At 39.6% G+C, this 15,061-nt stretch overlaps 3 protein-coding genes across 3 annotated transcripts; all 3 read left to right on the top strand.

Annotated features, from left to right (window-relative positions):
* Positions 1–6,628: 6,628 nt before the first annotated feature.
* On the top strand, positions 6,629–8,241 carry LOC135636775 (uncharacterized). The gene is made up of 4 exons (XM_065148803.1): positions 6,629–6,931; positions 7,003–7,185; positions 7,454–7,695; positions 7,868–8,241. Exons 1-4 carry the CDS (start codon positions 6,650–6,652, stop codon positions 8,112–8,114), a joined length of 954 nt encoding a protein of 317 aa, XP_065004875.1. The 5' UTR covers positions 6,629–6,649; the 3' UTR covers positions 8,115–8,241.
* A 3,713-nt stretch (positions 8,242–11,954) lies between these two features.
* Positions 11,955–13,689, top strand: LOC103977640 (bidirectional sugar transporter SWEET16-like). The gene is made up of 6 exons (XM_009393211.3): positions 11,955–12,280; positions 12,352–12,388; positions 12,487–12,697; positions 12,778–12,939; positions 13,006–13,125; positions 13,214–13,689. The coding sequence occupies exons 1-6, from the start codon at positions 12,247–12,249 to the stop codon at positions 13,535–13,537; spliced, it is 888 nt and encodes a 295-aa protein (XP_009391486.2). The 5' UTR covers positions 11,955–12,246; the 3' UTR covers positions 13,538–13,689.
* Positions 13,690–14,198: 509 nt separating this feature from the next.
* On the top strand, positions 14,199–15,025 carry LOC135618683 (uncharacterized protein At5g01610-like). The gene has a single exon (XM_065119826.1). The coding sequence runs from the start codon at positions 14,308–14,310 to the stop codon at positions 14,839–14,841; it is 534 nt and encodes a 177-aa protein (XP_064975898.1). The 5' UTR covers positions 14,199–14,307; the 3' UTR covers positions 14,842–15,025.
* The last annotated feature ends 36 nt before the right edge of the window (positions 15,026–15,061 follow it).

Here is a 15,061-nt window from a genome sequence, read left to right as displayed (position 1 = left end):
CAGATAGTAATTCCGTAGTCTTAGTTATACGTCTGGTCCTTAGACATGAGACACTAAGGATGCTCTGTATAAGTACTCCATTCTTTAATCTTGAACTTATATGTATTGAGGTTTCAAAACAAACACAACTAGTCATCGAGAGTGATAATCAATCTTCCTAGGGCAATTGAGTGTCATAAAGGATCATTCACTCTTGATATCATGAGAGAAATATCTCATATGTTCTCACTTGGTCAAATCCCTAGCCAAGGTTAATCGGATCATTATGAATCTGATAAGAGTGAGATTCGGATTGAGAAAGAAAAAGTTCTTTGGAAGAATCCGATTAAAGTGAGACTCAGATAAATTTTATATGGATCTGACAACGTCATACCCAATATATGATCTCTGGAATATTAGATAAACGAGAGACTATAGATATACGATAACTAAGGGTAGACAGGTTAAATAGATTAGATCCTCCTTAATCATCTCGGGACTATGGCGTAGTGGTCTAGTACATCCATAATCGATGAGATATAATGAATTATTAATAATTCGCTGAATCAAAAAGAGTTCTAATAGGTGCAACTCACAACTAGCTCGATATTGGGCCTAGAGAGTCACATACATATAGTTGATAATACGACGAATAGAAGACTAGATATGTGATATCTAATAAGCCTTTGTTTTATTGGATCCATTGGGTGAAACCCAATAAGAGCTCAAAGTGGATATTTAAATAGAAATCAAATTTTCATTAAGCTAGGGATAATTAGATGGAGATCCAATATCTAATATTCCAAGATAATTGGATAAAGATCTAATGCCCAATAGGGCAAGATCCATTAGGGTTATGTTAGAGGAGTTCTCTATAAATATGAGAGGCCAAAGGGTCATGGGCTAAACTTTTTTGGTTGCCCACCTCCTATTCTCCTCCCTCATATTCTTCCCTTGCCATTAGCCCCATCAAAGGCATGAGAATAGCAAGAAGGGTCAGTCCCTTCTTGTGTTTACTATTGCGTAATGGTGCGCGAAGGCGAGGAAAGAATGCGTCAAGGAGGTGTGTTGTTGCTTCATCCATCGTGTGGATCACCACTAGAGAGGAGTTTGTGAGAGCTCCTTCGTTCATGGATTGAGATATATAGATTAGGGATATATAATTTTCCTTATGTGAGAAAGTCTTACACGTGTTACGTAGTTTTTCGTTTTACGAGTTTTTCGCTCTCAATCGTCGCACGAAGATCAAATATGATTCTTTTGAAAAATTGGTTTTTGCTTTATTTGTTGCTGCATATGTGATGCTCCCATGGTTTCACAACAGGTCCAACCTCTCGCTTACGCGGTCAAGCCAAAGCCCACCATAGTGGGTCCAGCCTCTTGCTTATGTGGTCAAGCCAAAACCTATTATGGGTCTAGCTCTTGCTTATGCAGTTGAGCCAAAACCCACCATAGTGGGTCCATTATGTAATTGGGATTCAGGGATTCAACAACTAGGATTCAGTAAACTCATCGGTAAAATCATCGCGAACAAGATTTTCGCTTACGCGATTGAGCTAAAGCCCATCACAATGGGTCCAACATCCCGCTTATGCGATCGGGCCAAAATCCACAATTGGTCTAGCCTCCCGCTTACGTAATCAAGCCAAAACCTACAGTGGGTCCATCCTCCCCCTTATGTAGTTGGGCCAAAACCCATAGTGGGTCTATCCGCTCACTAATGCGATCGAGCCAAAGCCCACCATAGTGGGTCCAGCCTCCCACTTATGTGGTCAAACCAAAATCCACAATGGATCCATCCTCCCACTTACACTATCAATCCAAAGCCCACCACAAAGGGTCTAGCCACTCACTTATGCATCGAGCAAAAGCCCACTACAGTGGGTCGAGCCTCTCGCATACGCAATTAAGCCAAAGCCCATCACAATAGGTCCAACCTTTCGCTTATGCAGTCGAGCCAAAACCCATAGTGGGTCTAAACCTCCTGCTTACTAGATCAAGCCAAAACCCATAGTGGGTCTAGCCTCCCACTTACACGGACTAGCTAAAACCCATAGTTGGTCTATTCTCTTGCTTGCGCGATCGACCCAAAGCCTACCATAGTGAATCTAGCTTTCCGCTTACATGATCGAGCCAAAACCCATAGTGGGTCCAGCCTCCCCCTTATATGATTGAGCCAAAACTCATAGTGGGTCCATCCCCCCGCTTACATGGTCAAGACAAAGCCCATCACAGTGGGTCCTACCTCCCACTTATGTGGTCGAGACAAATTCCACCACAATGGGTCCAACCTCCCGTTTACGTAGTCGAGCCAAAACCCACAATGGGTCCAGCCTCCTGCTTATTAGTCATAGGTGCCCTATAAGTTAATCACGTGAGTGATGACACATATGATATGCAGTATGATCTTTTTATTTATTATTATTATTGGTATTTTCTTACTTTATATTACCTATTGTATATATTATGATGTCCTTGGATTTATGCAATGAGAATTAGATCATGATGAGATCTTGATATTGAGATAAATTCTTCTATAAACACAGACCCTAAATATTCTCGATCATAGGTTACTTGAGAGGGACATCGAGATAGTCGGATAGACCGATGTGCTATATACTCATCCATATTATGGAAGCGACTAGTCTCATAGCTACTAGACACTAGGGATATAGTGTAGGGACACTAGGGATATAGTGTAAGTGCTCATTGGAGAATGAGTTCACTAAATGATCTGCTCACAGAATGTTAGATGATTAATGATACCTTATTATTAAACAGCGATTCCATGATCCCAATTGTGTGTCTGGTCCTTAGATTTGAGATACTAAGGATGCCCTGTATAAATACTTCACTCTTTGATACTAGACTTATAGGTCTAGAAATTCTAGATCTAGTATGGTCAGTTATTGGGAGTGGTAGCTAACTATACGAGGGCAATTGAGAATCGATAGAGGATCATCTACTCTTGGTGTCATGAGAGAAATATCATGTGTGTTATCGCTCAAGCAAATCCCTAGCCATGGACATTCGGATTGAGAGAGAAAATAGTTCTTTGGGAGAATCTGATTATAACGAGACTAGAGTAGATTTCGTATAAGCCTAACAGCATCATGCCTGGTATATAGTCTCCAATATATTAGATGGATAGGGAGACTATAAATATATAATAACTAAGGGTAGACGGATTCAATGGATTGGATTCCCTTGTATCATTTGGGGACTATGGCCTAGTACGTCCATAGTTAATGAGTTGAGTGAATTATTATAGAGATAATAATTTACTGAATTAGGAGTTTTGATAGGTATGACTCAATGTCAGCTCAATATTGGGCCTAGAGAGTCACACACATATGGTAGGTGTTGTAACGAGTAGATGTTTGAATATGAGATATCCATCGACTCATTGTCTTATTGGATATTTAATAAGCCCCTGCATTATTATATCATATGGATAAAATCCAATAAGAACCAATAAGAGATTATTGGATAGAGATCCACTGATCCAAGAGGCTTGGATAATTGGATAGAGATCTAATACCCAATATGACAAGATTCATTATGGTTAAATGGTATGAACCTTTATAAATAAGAGAAACAAAAAAGTTGCATAGGCAAGTCTCCTCTTGGTTGCCCCTCCTATTCTCCTCAATCGACAACCCTTCTTTATGGTGTGTGGACAACAAGAAGGGTTGACCCCTTCTTGATCACTATGTAGCCTTATGGTGCGCATAGAGAGAAAGATCATACTACGAATTGAGGAGCATTATCACCCGATCTACCATATGGATCACCGCTAAAGATGAGGTTAGTAGACCTTCTTTATCCTCTCCTACGGGTCTAGGATTTTTCAGGGATATACGATCTCCCTATGTAACACATCTTACATGATATGTGTAGTTTTCAATTTTATAATTTATTGCGCACCAATCTTCGCCCAACGACTAAATATTTTTCTTTGGAAAATCTGGATTTTTGTTTTTGTTGTTCCATTGTGCATGTGATGCTCTCTCAAGATTTCCCAATATCACTTATGCGGTTGGACCAAAACCCATAGTGGGTCCAATCTCCCGATTACATAGTTAAGCCAAAGCCCACTATTGTGATTCCATCCTCTTGCTTACATGGTCGAGCCAAAGCCCACCATCATGGGTCTAACCTCCCACTTATGTAATCGAGCTAAAACTCACAATGGGTCTAGCCTCCCGCTTACGTAGTTGAGCCAAAGCCTATCATAGTGGGTCCAGCCTCCTACTTATGTAATCGAGGCAAAGCCCATCACAGTGGGTTGATAGTCCCGCTACAATGATCGAATCAAGACATGCTATAATAGAAGCCGATACGGCAATCGAATCAAGACCTACTATGGCGAACTGATACTAATACTCCCGCTATAGTGGTCAAATCAAGACCCTCTATGGCAGAAGCTGCTATGGTGGATTTATATTGATCACTGATCCTCTCACTCATGCAATCGAGCTAACACACTCTCACCTAGGTGGTCGAGTATCTACCCCCAAAAGCAGAAGAAGGGGCAGGCCCAAAAGAAGACCCAACCTTCTGGACAAAAGGGGGAGGTAAAAATGGAGAAGGAAACCTCCCAAAGAAAGAGGGGGAGGTCGAAAAATGATAGAGAGTGAACTCCTATGCGAAAGGGGGATAAGGAAGATAGAGAGGGAAGGAAAAAAGAAAGGGGTCCCTTAGGTCAATATCCATCACTCTTACAATCGCGCTTGCAAAAGAGTGTCCTCCACCTCGATAGACCTCACACCAACCATCACAATCTCAACAAGGAATTCATAACAAAAATAACGCATATGCAAGCGTGTAATAATATAGACAAAAGGAAAAGCGACATACTTTAAGACTCCTTTGCAAAGCCTCAAAGCACCGCTTCTGGGGGGATGAATGATAGGGAAAAGCTTGGCACTGCCAGCTCCCCTTACCACCTTAGCCAGGAACACCACCTAAACCAAATGTGGGAGCCCCCACTAATTCCCCCCCAATCGCCAGTAGGGATCTATCCTGCTTGTCTTAGCTTTCCAAAGTGGGCACGCAAGAACCACTCCTTACTAATACCGCAATTGAAGAAACTATGCCCTCCACTAATGGTTTGCAATATGCCACAGCTTCCCCATCTACCTTCTAGCTGACATTTTAGCATAAGCTATGCCTCTACATTAATGATTGATAGCATAGCTTAGCTTTACCAACCTTTTCTTCCAAATAGTTGATGGAGAGACCACTCCTTGCCTAACCCAAAGTAGTAAGGTAACCAACCCCTAAGCATCCCAACTATCCACACACGGTGTTAGAGGATACACGTAAGTAAGCCGCCCTCATTAATGCCTCCACCATACAAGGTAAGGGGGGCCTGAGCTAACGCATGTCCATACTACTCGACACCTAAGTATAAAAGTCAAGCCCCAAACCAAGATAAGAGGTGCGGGCAAATACCCTCTATTCTCTCATTTACATTGCTCATACTATTATCTTCCTTCCTCTTCGTCTTTCGTTGACTTAAGCATTGGAGGGGTCGAGCAGAGACACCCCTAGCGCAGACCAATTATGTAAGACCCTTGGTGCCATCTGGAGACATGGCCAAGAGGTAGCTCAATAGGTAGGAGAATCCAACTCTCCTACCCAGCTTCACTATACCAAGGCCATGTCGCTCCCAGCAAACCACATCCCATAGTGGATTCTCTACATTGATTAGTCACATCAGCTCCTCCCGTCAATAAGGAGGAGTTATCGGGAAAGACCTACACCTTTGGTAGTAAACCAATCGGGTCGACTCACCCGTCGATGGTATCTGTATACCAAAAACAATAAATCAAAGTTAGGGCTTGTGATTTTTCATGATTGTAATAAATGATACCATCTTGAAAATAAGAATAAAAAATAAGAATCACAACAACAGAAAAAAAAAAATTAAAACATAATTGAGCTTCGTGGTATAGCGGATTGCACTTCAAATTGAAGATCTAATCCCTTGTGTTTAAATCCTAATTTATTTATATTTTCATCAATCAAAATAGATTATTCGAATCGGAACTGGTAATTCGAATCAAAATTGGAATCGATATAGTTCTAAAATGAGAATCGAAACTCTGATTTTAATTTCAAATCAGATAGAATCAGAACCGAGATCGATAATTCTAAAATCGTGATGAACATTAAGTTCGTCAAAAGAAACAAATGCTATATGCCACAAGAAAATTGTAACCAGGAATCCCTGAAGAGGAGCTCAGATATGTATCAATCTTCCAAACTTATAAACATCGAAATCATAAAACCATAATGATGATTTAAGTTCCAAATCAAAGCATTCTATCGGTAAATATTGGAAGAAAAAAATATTCATTTTAAAATATTTACAGGCTGTCAATCCTAGAAATAGAAAGCCCTCAAGATACTGGTCAGTTTCTGTTCACAAAAGGAAAGTAAAAGTACAACAGAATAAACCGAGGATCCTGAGATGGAACGAGACATAAAGCAGGTAAGCTGCCCACCGACCCCAATAACTCTTAGCATTAACCACTCTTAAATCCCATCTCCCAACGCCACCCGTCACGACAGGCATGCATGCATGCACGCTTATACAAAGATAGGGGACTGCTCGAGGACATGAGAAAGCGAAGGATGCGAGCGCCCAAACGCGGAAGTAGAGATGGAAGAGATCACTCACAGGACGGTAGCTGTGAACGGCATCAACATGCACGTCGCCGAGAAAGGAGAAGGCCCCGTGGTTCTCCTCATCCACGGCTTCCCGGAGCTCTGGTACTCATGGCGGCACCAAATCGTGGCCCTCGCCGCCCACGGCTACCACGCCGTCGCCCCTGACCTCCGCGGCTTCGGCGACACCGACGCACCTCCTGCCGTCACCTCGTACACCATGTTCCACGTCGTCGGTGACCTCGTCGGTCTCATCGAAGCCCTCGGTCGAGATCAGGTCAGTGATCAGTCTCCACGTACTCCGTCCTCAGCTGCGGTTTGTAAGGGTTGTGTTCCTGATGCAACAAGGTGTTCGTGGTGGGACATGACTGGGGCGCATTGGTCGCGTGGTGCCTGTGCATGTTCCGGCCGGATAAGGTGAAAGCGTTGGTGAACCTGAGCGTTGTTTTCCGGCCGAGAAACCCTACCGGGAAACCAGTGGAGACTCTTCGGACCGCATATGGCGATGACTACTACGTTTGCAGATTCCAGGTCTGAGATGTTCTTCTCGAGCTTGTCACCGTCACACCCTCATTTGAAACACGAGAATCTTGAAAGAGAATAAAGTGATATCTACTGTTCTTTGAGAGAAGAGCCAGAGTTGGTAGTAATGAATGTATATTAATGGTCGGTGGAAAAACGTTGGCATGAACATTTCATGTCTGTATATCGAATCTAATAGTAGGACATAAATTTTGTTGTGCTATATTATCTTCTAAGTAGATTTATAGCCTTCAGGAAACCGGTCTTTACGCTGCAGGAACCTGGAAGAATTGAAGCAGAGTTTGGTCGAGTTGGCACTTCCTTGATAATTAAGAAGTTCTTAACATATCATGATCCAGGTCCTGTTATCGTACCAAAGGAGAAAGGATTTGGAGATGCCCCTGACAAGGAGAACGCCCTACCTTCTTGGCTGTCAGAGGACGACCTTAATTATTTTGCAGGCAAATTTGAGAAGTCTGGTTTCACTGGAGGATTGAACTACTACAGAGCTTTAGACCTGTATGCATATGCTTCGTAAACTTTTAGATAGTTGAAATCTGTTTGTTTGACTAATGCGTCTTTTCATTATCGCATGAACCGAAGAGATCATCCTAGATTGTCTATACCAGCTGAACCAGTGATCGAACCTCACGTACAATTCATCCTAAATTGTTTGCGATGGAGTGTGCAGGAACTGGGAGCTGACGGCACCATGGACTGGAGTGCAGATCAAAGTACCTGTGAAATTTATTGTGGGAGATCAAGACCTAGCTTACCATTTTCCTGGTGTTCAAGACTACATAAGCAAAGGTGGATTCAAGAGAGATGTTCCCTTGTTAGAGGATATGGTTGTCATGGAAGGAGTAGGCCACTTCATTAACCAGGAGAGACCACAGGAGATCAGCAACATCATCCTTGAGTTCATCAAAAAATTCTGATTCACCAGCATCACACCATTCTGGTTTTTTACATTCCAATCTCGCTGCATCTTGTAGTGAGGTCTCGAGCTGTAATAAAGTTATCCAAAACTAGTAGCAGAATGTGAAAGGAGATCTTGCTGTTGTATTTTCTTGGACAAGTTCATCTGAAAGGTAAAATAATAGTTTTGCCAACAACATCAATTTTTTTACTATTTAAGATCGACTATATAGTATCTTACCATTATTAAGATATGTAAAAATTATATTTATTTTAATTTATAATATTTAAATCTTTGTTTATAATTTTTATTAAGACCTTTTTAAATCTTCCTCCATCTCTCGTTGCATTATTAATGATAATAATTTCATCTTTTCTAATTACAGCATTCATAGATCCGTCAGATATATATTTGTATTATTTTAAATGATTATTTCTTATTTTATCAATTTCTATGATACATAATTATTCACTAATTAAAAAAAAAAATTATATATCTTTCACATTAAGTTCACATATCTACCATAATATTTTGATCTCAGCAATATAAATTTATCGAATACTTACATTCATAAAGTATTATTAGTTTAACAATTACTTTATAAAATTTCTCTCTTAATTTCAAAGATATTTCGTGACACCCTAGAAAGTTGAGAATGGTATGATGTCGTAATTCTATAGGTTTGTTCTATAAGAATATAATGTAAAAACTTAAACAAATAACTTTCAATTATATGTATTACATAATCTAATCAATAATCTATCTATCTTCAAGACATTCATGAAATTCAATAATTCATTCAAAGTTCTTAACATTTCATTCCAAATAACATACATACAAAATAATCTTAGTATATAATAAAATTTAAGATTTTTATTTTTTTTAATCCATAATCACAAATGAGCTACTTCTCAATTTGAAAAACTTAGAAATAATCATATGAAAAAACCATAGCATCGTGACTCATATACTAACAAATCTTATCATAAATAAATACATTTTTTTTAAATAATAAATATTTTATGCATTCGATATATATTTTTAAAATATGCATAAATACCAAAATTTTCTTCATTTTTATATAGTTTAAAAAATATATTTTTTAGAACATGTATTTTCAAAATACAAAATGTGATCCTTTTCGTAACGACATATTGCATAATGAACGCATAAACATAGCTAACGTCATAGCATAAATTAGTGTAACTATTCACAAATAACATAAATATATCTAATCGTTCATATATATAAATTTAACTAAGTTGTATACTGTCAAAATAAAAAGCTACAGTAGCATTAATGACTATGACCATATTATATCATAAATTCAGATAATATAAATCAATAAATACTTATAACATAATAAATAACTATTCAAACTATATGACTTTCTAAATTCTTTTGCTTATAACATAACATAACATTTAAATCAATGTTATACTTATAAAAAATATAAATTATTTTGTAATATTTTAAATAACAAAAACTTGTAAATCATGTAAATCACATGTATTTATCAATTCCAAACACAAGCATTAATAATTTTCAAAATCGAATACTTATCTTGATTGTATATTCTTGATATAAATATATAATTCTGATGCTTTTTTCCCCTCTTCTTATTGTTCCTACATGATTGTTTTTCCTCCTCCTATTTATTTTTTATAACATAAATATCAAATAATCTAAGGACGTCATAATTAATGATATTGTCCTGCACACTAATCTAATCAGTAGGAGTGTAATAGAATTCAAAAACGTATCTGATACAATTTTCCTAAACTTAATCCGAATTTATTTAATATCAAAACAGATCCTCAATCATTTTTCTTTTCTCTTTCTTTTGGGCTCCTTTATATGAGGCGCAAAAGCTTCTTTTCTTTTTCTCCTCTCATTTCTTTCTCCTTTCTCTTTTCTTTCTCTCATCCTTTTCCAACTGTCCTCTTTTCCTTTCTCCCTCTTTTTTTTTTCTTTTTTTTTCCCTTCTATTTTCACATGCTTTCTCCAATTGCACGAGATCAGTTAAAAAATATTAATGTATAAGAATATATTAAAAAAAGAAGACTAAGAGAATAATTTATATTGATAAATAACAAAAAAGTTAGATTATATATTATTTATTATAATATATATATATATATATATATATATATATATATATATATATATATATGAGTCTAGCCCACAATATATCAAATTAGTATCTGACTCAATATATATTAATCTTGACTAGTTTGACTCACCCATCATCATAAAATTTTTAATATGGTATCAAAGCTAAAGTTCATAGACAAAATGAGTGAATAAAAAATAATTTGAAAAAATAAAAAAGACCTAAATGATTAAAAAAAAGAAAGAGAAAGAGAAAGAGGGAGACTTGAGCTAACATGAGCTTGGTAACTAGAGTTAAGCTTTTGGTGGGGAGAAAGTTAACCACACCACCAACTAAACTATGGTTGTGAATAATTAAATCATGAATATGTATATGAGTCGAACCCACAATTTATCATATTAAACTTTTAATTGAATTAATATCTGACTCAATATATATTAATTCTGACTCATCAAGATTTTTAACAACATCCCTTCTCTATTTCACCTTTCTTTTTTCCTTCTTCTCTCTTTTTTTATTTTTATTTTCTCTATTTCTCTCTTCCTTTCTATCTCTTTTCCTTCTGTTGGTCTCCTCGTAATCCCCTCCAAGGAAGAAGCGATCGGTGTAAAATCTTTTTTATTATTTTTTATAATTTATTTCTTATCAATTTTTATATTTACATTCAGATTCTTATCATACAAAACTCCAAATGTCCCTCATTATTTAATCATCTTATTTTTATTATATAATAATATCTTAATCAATATATTTATTTTATTGAATAATTAATTTATTTAAAGAAATTTCTTACCCTCCAACTTGATTATAAAGTTCTATCTATTCCTAGTATTACTAGAATTACACTTATATATTAAATTTTAATCTAACTTTATCTAAAATTTTTAGTTGCTAAGGATTGTCTCAATGAAATGCTTTAAATATTTAGAAAATAATAGATAAAAATTATATTTTATGATAAATTTACCATTTTAATATAATCAGATAAAAAATTTTAAATGGCCCAAATATATAATAAATAAAAATATAATTGTGTAAATAAATATGAATTATTTTTTTAAATAAATAAATAAAATTTTACCCTATAAAAAATATAAATCATCTTAGTTTCTCATTAAAGATGTAATGGAGATTGTGTTCTTTCCTTCCAACCCATCATACCTTGATATACCTCAACAATGGATAATGGAGATGGGGTGGGTTTCCTCACTACAGGTGCAATCTAATCAACTCAGACCCATCCACCTTAAGAGGAGCTTACTGCTGTTACTCTAAGCAGGTGTTTCCTTGCAAACCACAATTCTCTGTCTGCTTCATGGTCACAAACTTTTCCCCAAAGGTAGGTGCCAAAAGCTTTGTCATTCTTTACCAACCAAACCAAGCCAGTTGACTCTGAAGAAGATGCGTGCTGCTTTTGAGATTTCCCAATTCTGATAGATAGAACCTCCATCCTCTTTCTCAGTGTCAGGTTGCCGAGTATCAATTGGCAAGATCGCAGAGTTTGGTAAACCAATCGTCTCAAACGTTAGGTTGCTGAGTATGGATTAGCTGAAGGACGAGTTGGTGTCGTGGTTTCCTTTGGACTGGCCTCCTCAGCTTCTAATGGCTGGTATTCGTCCAAAGGTCAATTCCATCAAGAAGCTTCCCATATGTCCATGGATGCCCCGCCATACTCCTCCGACAACGACCCCATGCTTGCCCGACGAACACCACTTCTTTCCCATCCATCATGCTTGAGGTTGTACACACAAATCAAGCCAATAATTCTGGAGTATTTTTCTTCCCGCCGACAGCATCCGCTGTCATCATCTCGCCGGAATAAAACCGTGGATCGGGCTGTGCCGCCTCAATGCTGCTACGTGTACGAACCAGAGAGCGAGCGCAGCGCAAATCCATTTTGCCCTTCTCTGCGTTCTTGGATACACACACAAAGACAACTACGTCCAAGAATAAAAGATGGATCTCACCTCCTCAGAGCACCACATCTCGTTCCATATCTCCGCCGCTCCTCGCTCATAGGTACGCTTAGGCCCGTGCCATGGCAGACGTAAGCTTCTTCGTTGGAATTCTCGGTGAGTCTCGGAAACCCCATGCAAGTTTTACCTTGAATAGACTTGACACAGAAGACTTAATTTTGTCTCAGGTAATGTGATCTCCATACTGGTCTTTGCCTCTCCGATGTGAGTATATGATGATCGTACCCATCAGTGCTTGGATTCCTTGATGCAAGTCATGGTGATGATTCTTACCGTTGCTGGATATGATTGTGATGGTTCAGAGGCACTTTCCGGAGGATTGTGAAGACGAAGTCCACTGAGAGCTTCAAAGGGCTTCCTTACATCACCACCTTGCTCAGTACCTCTCTATGGACTTTCTATGGCCTCCTCAAGCCGGGAGGCCTCCTCGTCGTGACCGTCAATGGCGTCGGCACCGTGTTGCAGGCCATCTATATCATTCTCTTCCTCATCTACGCTCCCAACGACACGAGGGTGACTCTCTCTCTCTCTCGCTCGTCACGTATGTATGTTCTCTTTGTAGCTCTATCCTCATACGATTTGGCTGGTTTCAGGCGAAGATGGCGAAGTTGGTGGGGATGCTTAACGTGTGTTTCTTTGGGGCCGTGGTGGTGGTCACCCTCCTTTCGGTCCATGCCAGCATGAGGCTTCTTGTGGTGGGTTGTCTGTGTGCAGCACTGACGGTTGGGATGTATGCTTCACCCATGGCAGCGATGGTGAGCAAACGGAACCTTTGAGCTTATGTTGAATTCAATTTGCTGACATCGTTGTTCGTGATCTAGAGCACAGTGGTGAAGACAAAGAGCGTGGAGTACATGCCCTTCTTCCTCTCCTTTTTCCTGTTCCTCAATGGCGGGGTTTGGAGTATCTACTCGGTGCTTGTAAGGGACTTCTTCATCGGTGTAAGCTGGCTTCGTCACCGTTTCTTCTTCTGCTCTCTTAGATTTCCCAAGCATAAGCACCGTTCTCAGATCTAGAGTAACGCTGCAGGTTCCCAATGCTATTGGTTTCGCCCTGGGCTCAGCGCAGCTGGTCCTCTACGCGGTGTACAGGAGGAAGAAACCGGCGGCAAAGGCGACCGAGCTGGAGGCGGAGGAGGAGGGATCGGCTCACCTCGTCGACCATGTCGAGATGCAAGGATTCGAGGAGAGCAACAAGGCGTCCCAGCACAAGCACCTGAACAAAGGGAGCAGCCTACCGAAGCCGTCGGCGGTGTCCCGCCAACTGAGCTTCCAAAAGATCGTGAAGTCCGTCTCGTTGACTCCTCTTGAGCTCCACTTTATCTGGGACCAGAATGATCACACGGCCAACTGAGGTGCCGGAATCCGTCAAGATGGAGCTCAACATAGAAGATGTAGGATATATATCTTTGTTAGGGATGGAGCTCCATATAGTTTTACTTGATAGGGTAACTTATGTAGGCTTCTTTGATCAATGAATCAAAATGTACCATGCCATAAGAATTATATCTTAATAGCAAAGCGGCATCTTGATCTTTTCTTGAGATAAATTATCTTAATAAATTATTTGTTATATTTTACATTTATCAAAGATTGAGAATTTAAATTTTTATTTGATATAATTAAAGACTTTCTTGTCTTTATCATTTATCTTTTATTGAAAAAATATTAATTAAAAATAATCAAATCCCTCAAGATGATGGTGTCAAATATTATTGATTAAAGGTTCAAAAGTCATCCGCATATCCTAATAGTAGAGATATTTTAAGTGAAGAAAGAGAAATTTACCTCGTCATATGTCTTTATCTAGTCTTACAAATTTGAAGTCAACATGATTCTTCATTGATTATAAGTGTTCTTTCATCGTTGGAAGAGGCTGTTAGAGACTTGTACAGCTTCCAGGAAAACAACAACAGCATCGCGCTTTGCTGCGTGTCCCAAGCACCAGTCTCTTATGGGGACATCGATGCTACGGCGTACTCGTTGCATTAATTACCGCGTAGCTCGGATTCGGTAGTTCTCCAAGACACGCAACACTCCGTGCGTCCAATCAAGCCTTTCTGTCTTCCCGGACACCCAATATTAATCGCACAGAGAGACACAAAAGGCAGAAGGAAAGCCACGATGTCTCCCTTCCTTCGTCCGCGCTCTTCTCTTCCTCTCCTCCTCATCTTTCTGAATTGCTTCTGCTTCCGATCGGCCGTCGGTGGTGAGAGTCCGACGGCGTACGAGGTGCTGGAGTCGTACGACTTACCGATAGGGTTGCTTCCCAAGGGCGCCATCGGCTACGACCTCGACGCATCCACCGGCGCCTTCTCCGCCTACCTCAACGGCAGCTGCAGCTTCTCCCTCGAGGGATCCTACCAGCTCCGCTACAACCCCACCATCTCCGGCCGCATCGCCTCCGACCACCTCTCCGATCTCCGCGGCGTCAGCGTCAAGGTCCTCTTTTTCTGGGTCAACATCATCGAGGTTCGCCGCCTCGGCGATTCCCTCCGCTTCTCCGTCGGCATCGCCTCTGCCGACTTCGCCATCAACAACTTCTACATGTGCCCCCGCTGCGGCTGTGGCTTGAACTGCCCCGATGACGACGACGTTGCGGCCGGATTCAACCTCCGACTCCCTCGACTCCATCCGGATGCGGTAAATCGCTCTTGAGCACTATTAGCATATGGTAACTTTAGGGCTTTGTATGTTCCCTCGTAGATCTGCCTCGGATCAGGACGGAGCTATCTCTAATCACATGGTGAGATGGAGATACATTAATAAACTCGACATCGTTAAATATGAAGTGGATTTGGTAGAATAGTAGTAAATCGATTGACCTCTTGGTTAATTCTTACATATGGAGTGTGAATTTTGTTGAATTCCCGATTGT

This window comes from Musa acuminata, chromosome BXJ1-3 (genome assembly GCF_036884655.1).
Source record: "Musa acuminata AAA Group cultivar baxijiao chromosome BXJ1-3, Cavendish_Baxijiao_AAA, whole genome shotgun sequence".
In the NCBI taxonomy this organism is placed as follows: domain Eukaryota; kingdom Viridiplantae; phylum Streptophyta; class Magnoliopsida; order Zingiberales; family Musaceae; genus Musa; species Musa acuminata.
The sequence above is the reverse complement of the archived record's forward strand: the minus strand, read 5'-3'. Positions and strand labels throughout refer to the sequence as shown.

Coding starts and splice junctions, on each gene's coding strand:
- LOC135636775 (XM_065148803.1), top strand. CDS start 6,650: ATGGAAGAGATCACTCACAGGACGGTAGCTGTGAACGGCATCAACATG. Junction 6,932..7,002: donor AAGCCCTCGGTCGAGATCAG/GTCAGTGATCAG, acceptor TGATGCAACAAG/GTGTTCGTGGTGGGACATGA. Junction 7,186..7,453: donor ACTACGTTTGCAGATTCCAG/GTCTGAGATGTT, acceptor TTTACGCTGCAG/GAACCTGGAAGAATTGAAGC.
- LOC103977640 (XM_009393211.3), top strand. CDS start 12,247: ATGGCAGACGTAAGCTTCTTCGTTGGAATTCTCG. Junction 12,389..12,486: donor CTGGTCTTTGCCTCTCCGAT/GTGAGTATATGA, acceptor GTGATGGTTCAG/AGGCACTTTCCGGAGGATTG. Junction 12,940..13,005: donor CTTCACCCATGGCAGCGATG/GTGAGCAAACGG, acceptor TTCGTGATCTAG/AGCACAGTGGTGAAGACAAA.
- LOC135618683 (XM_065119826.1), top strand. CDS start 14,308: ATGTCTCCCTTCCTTCGTCCGCGCTCTTCTCTTCCTCTCCTCCTCATC.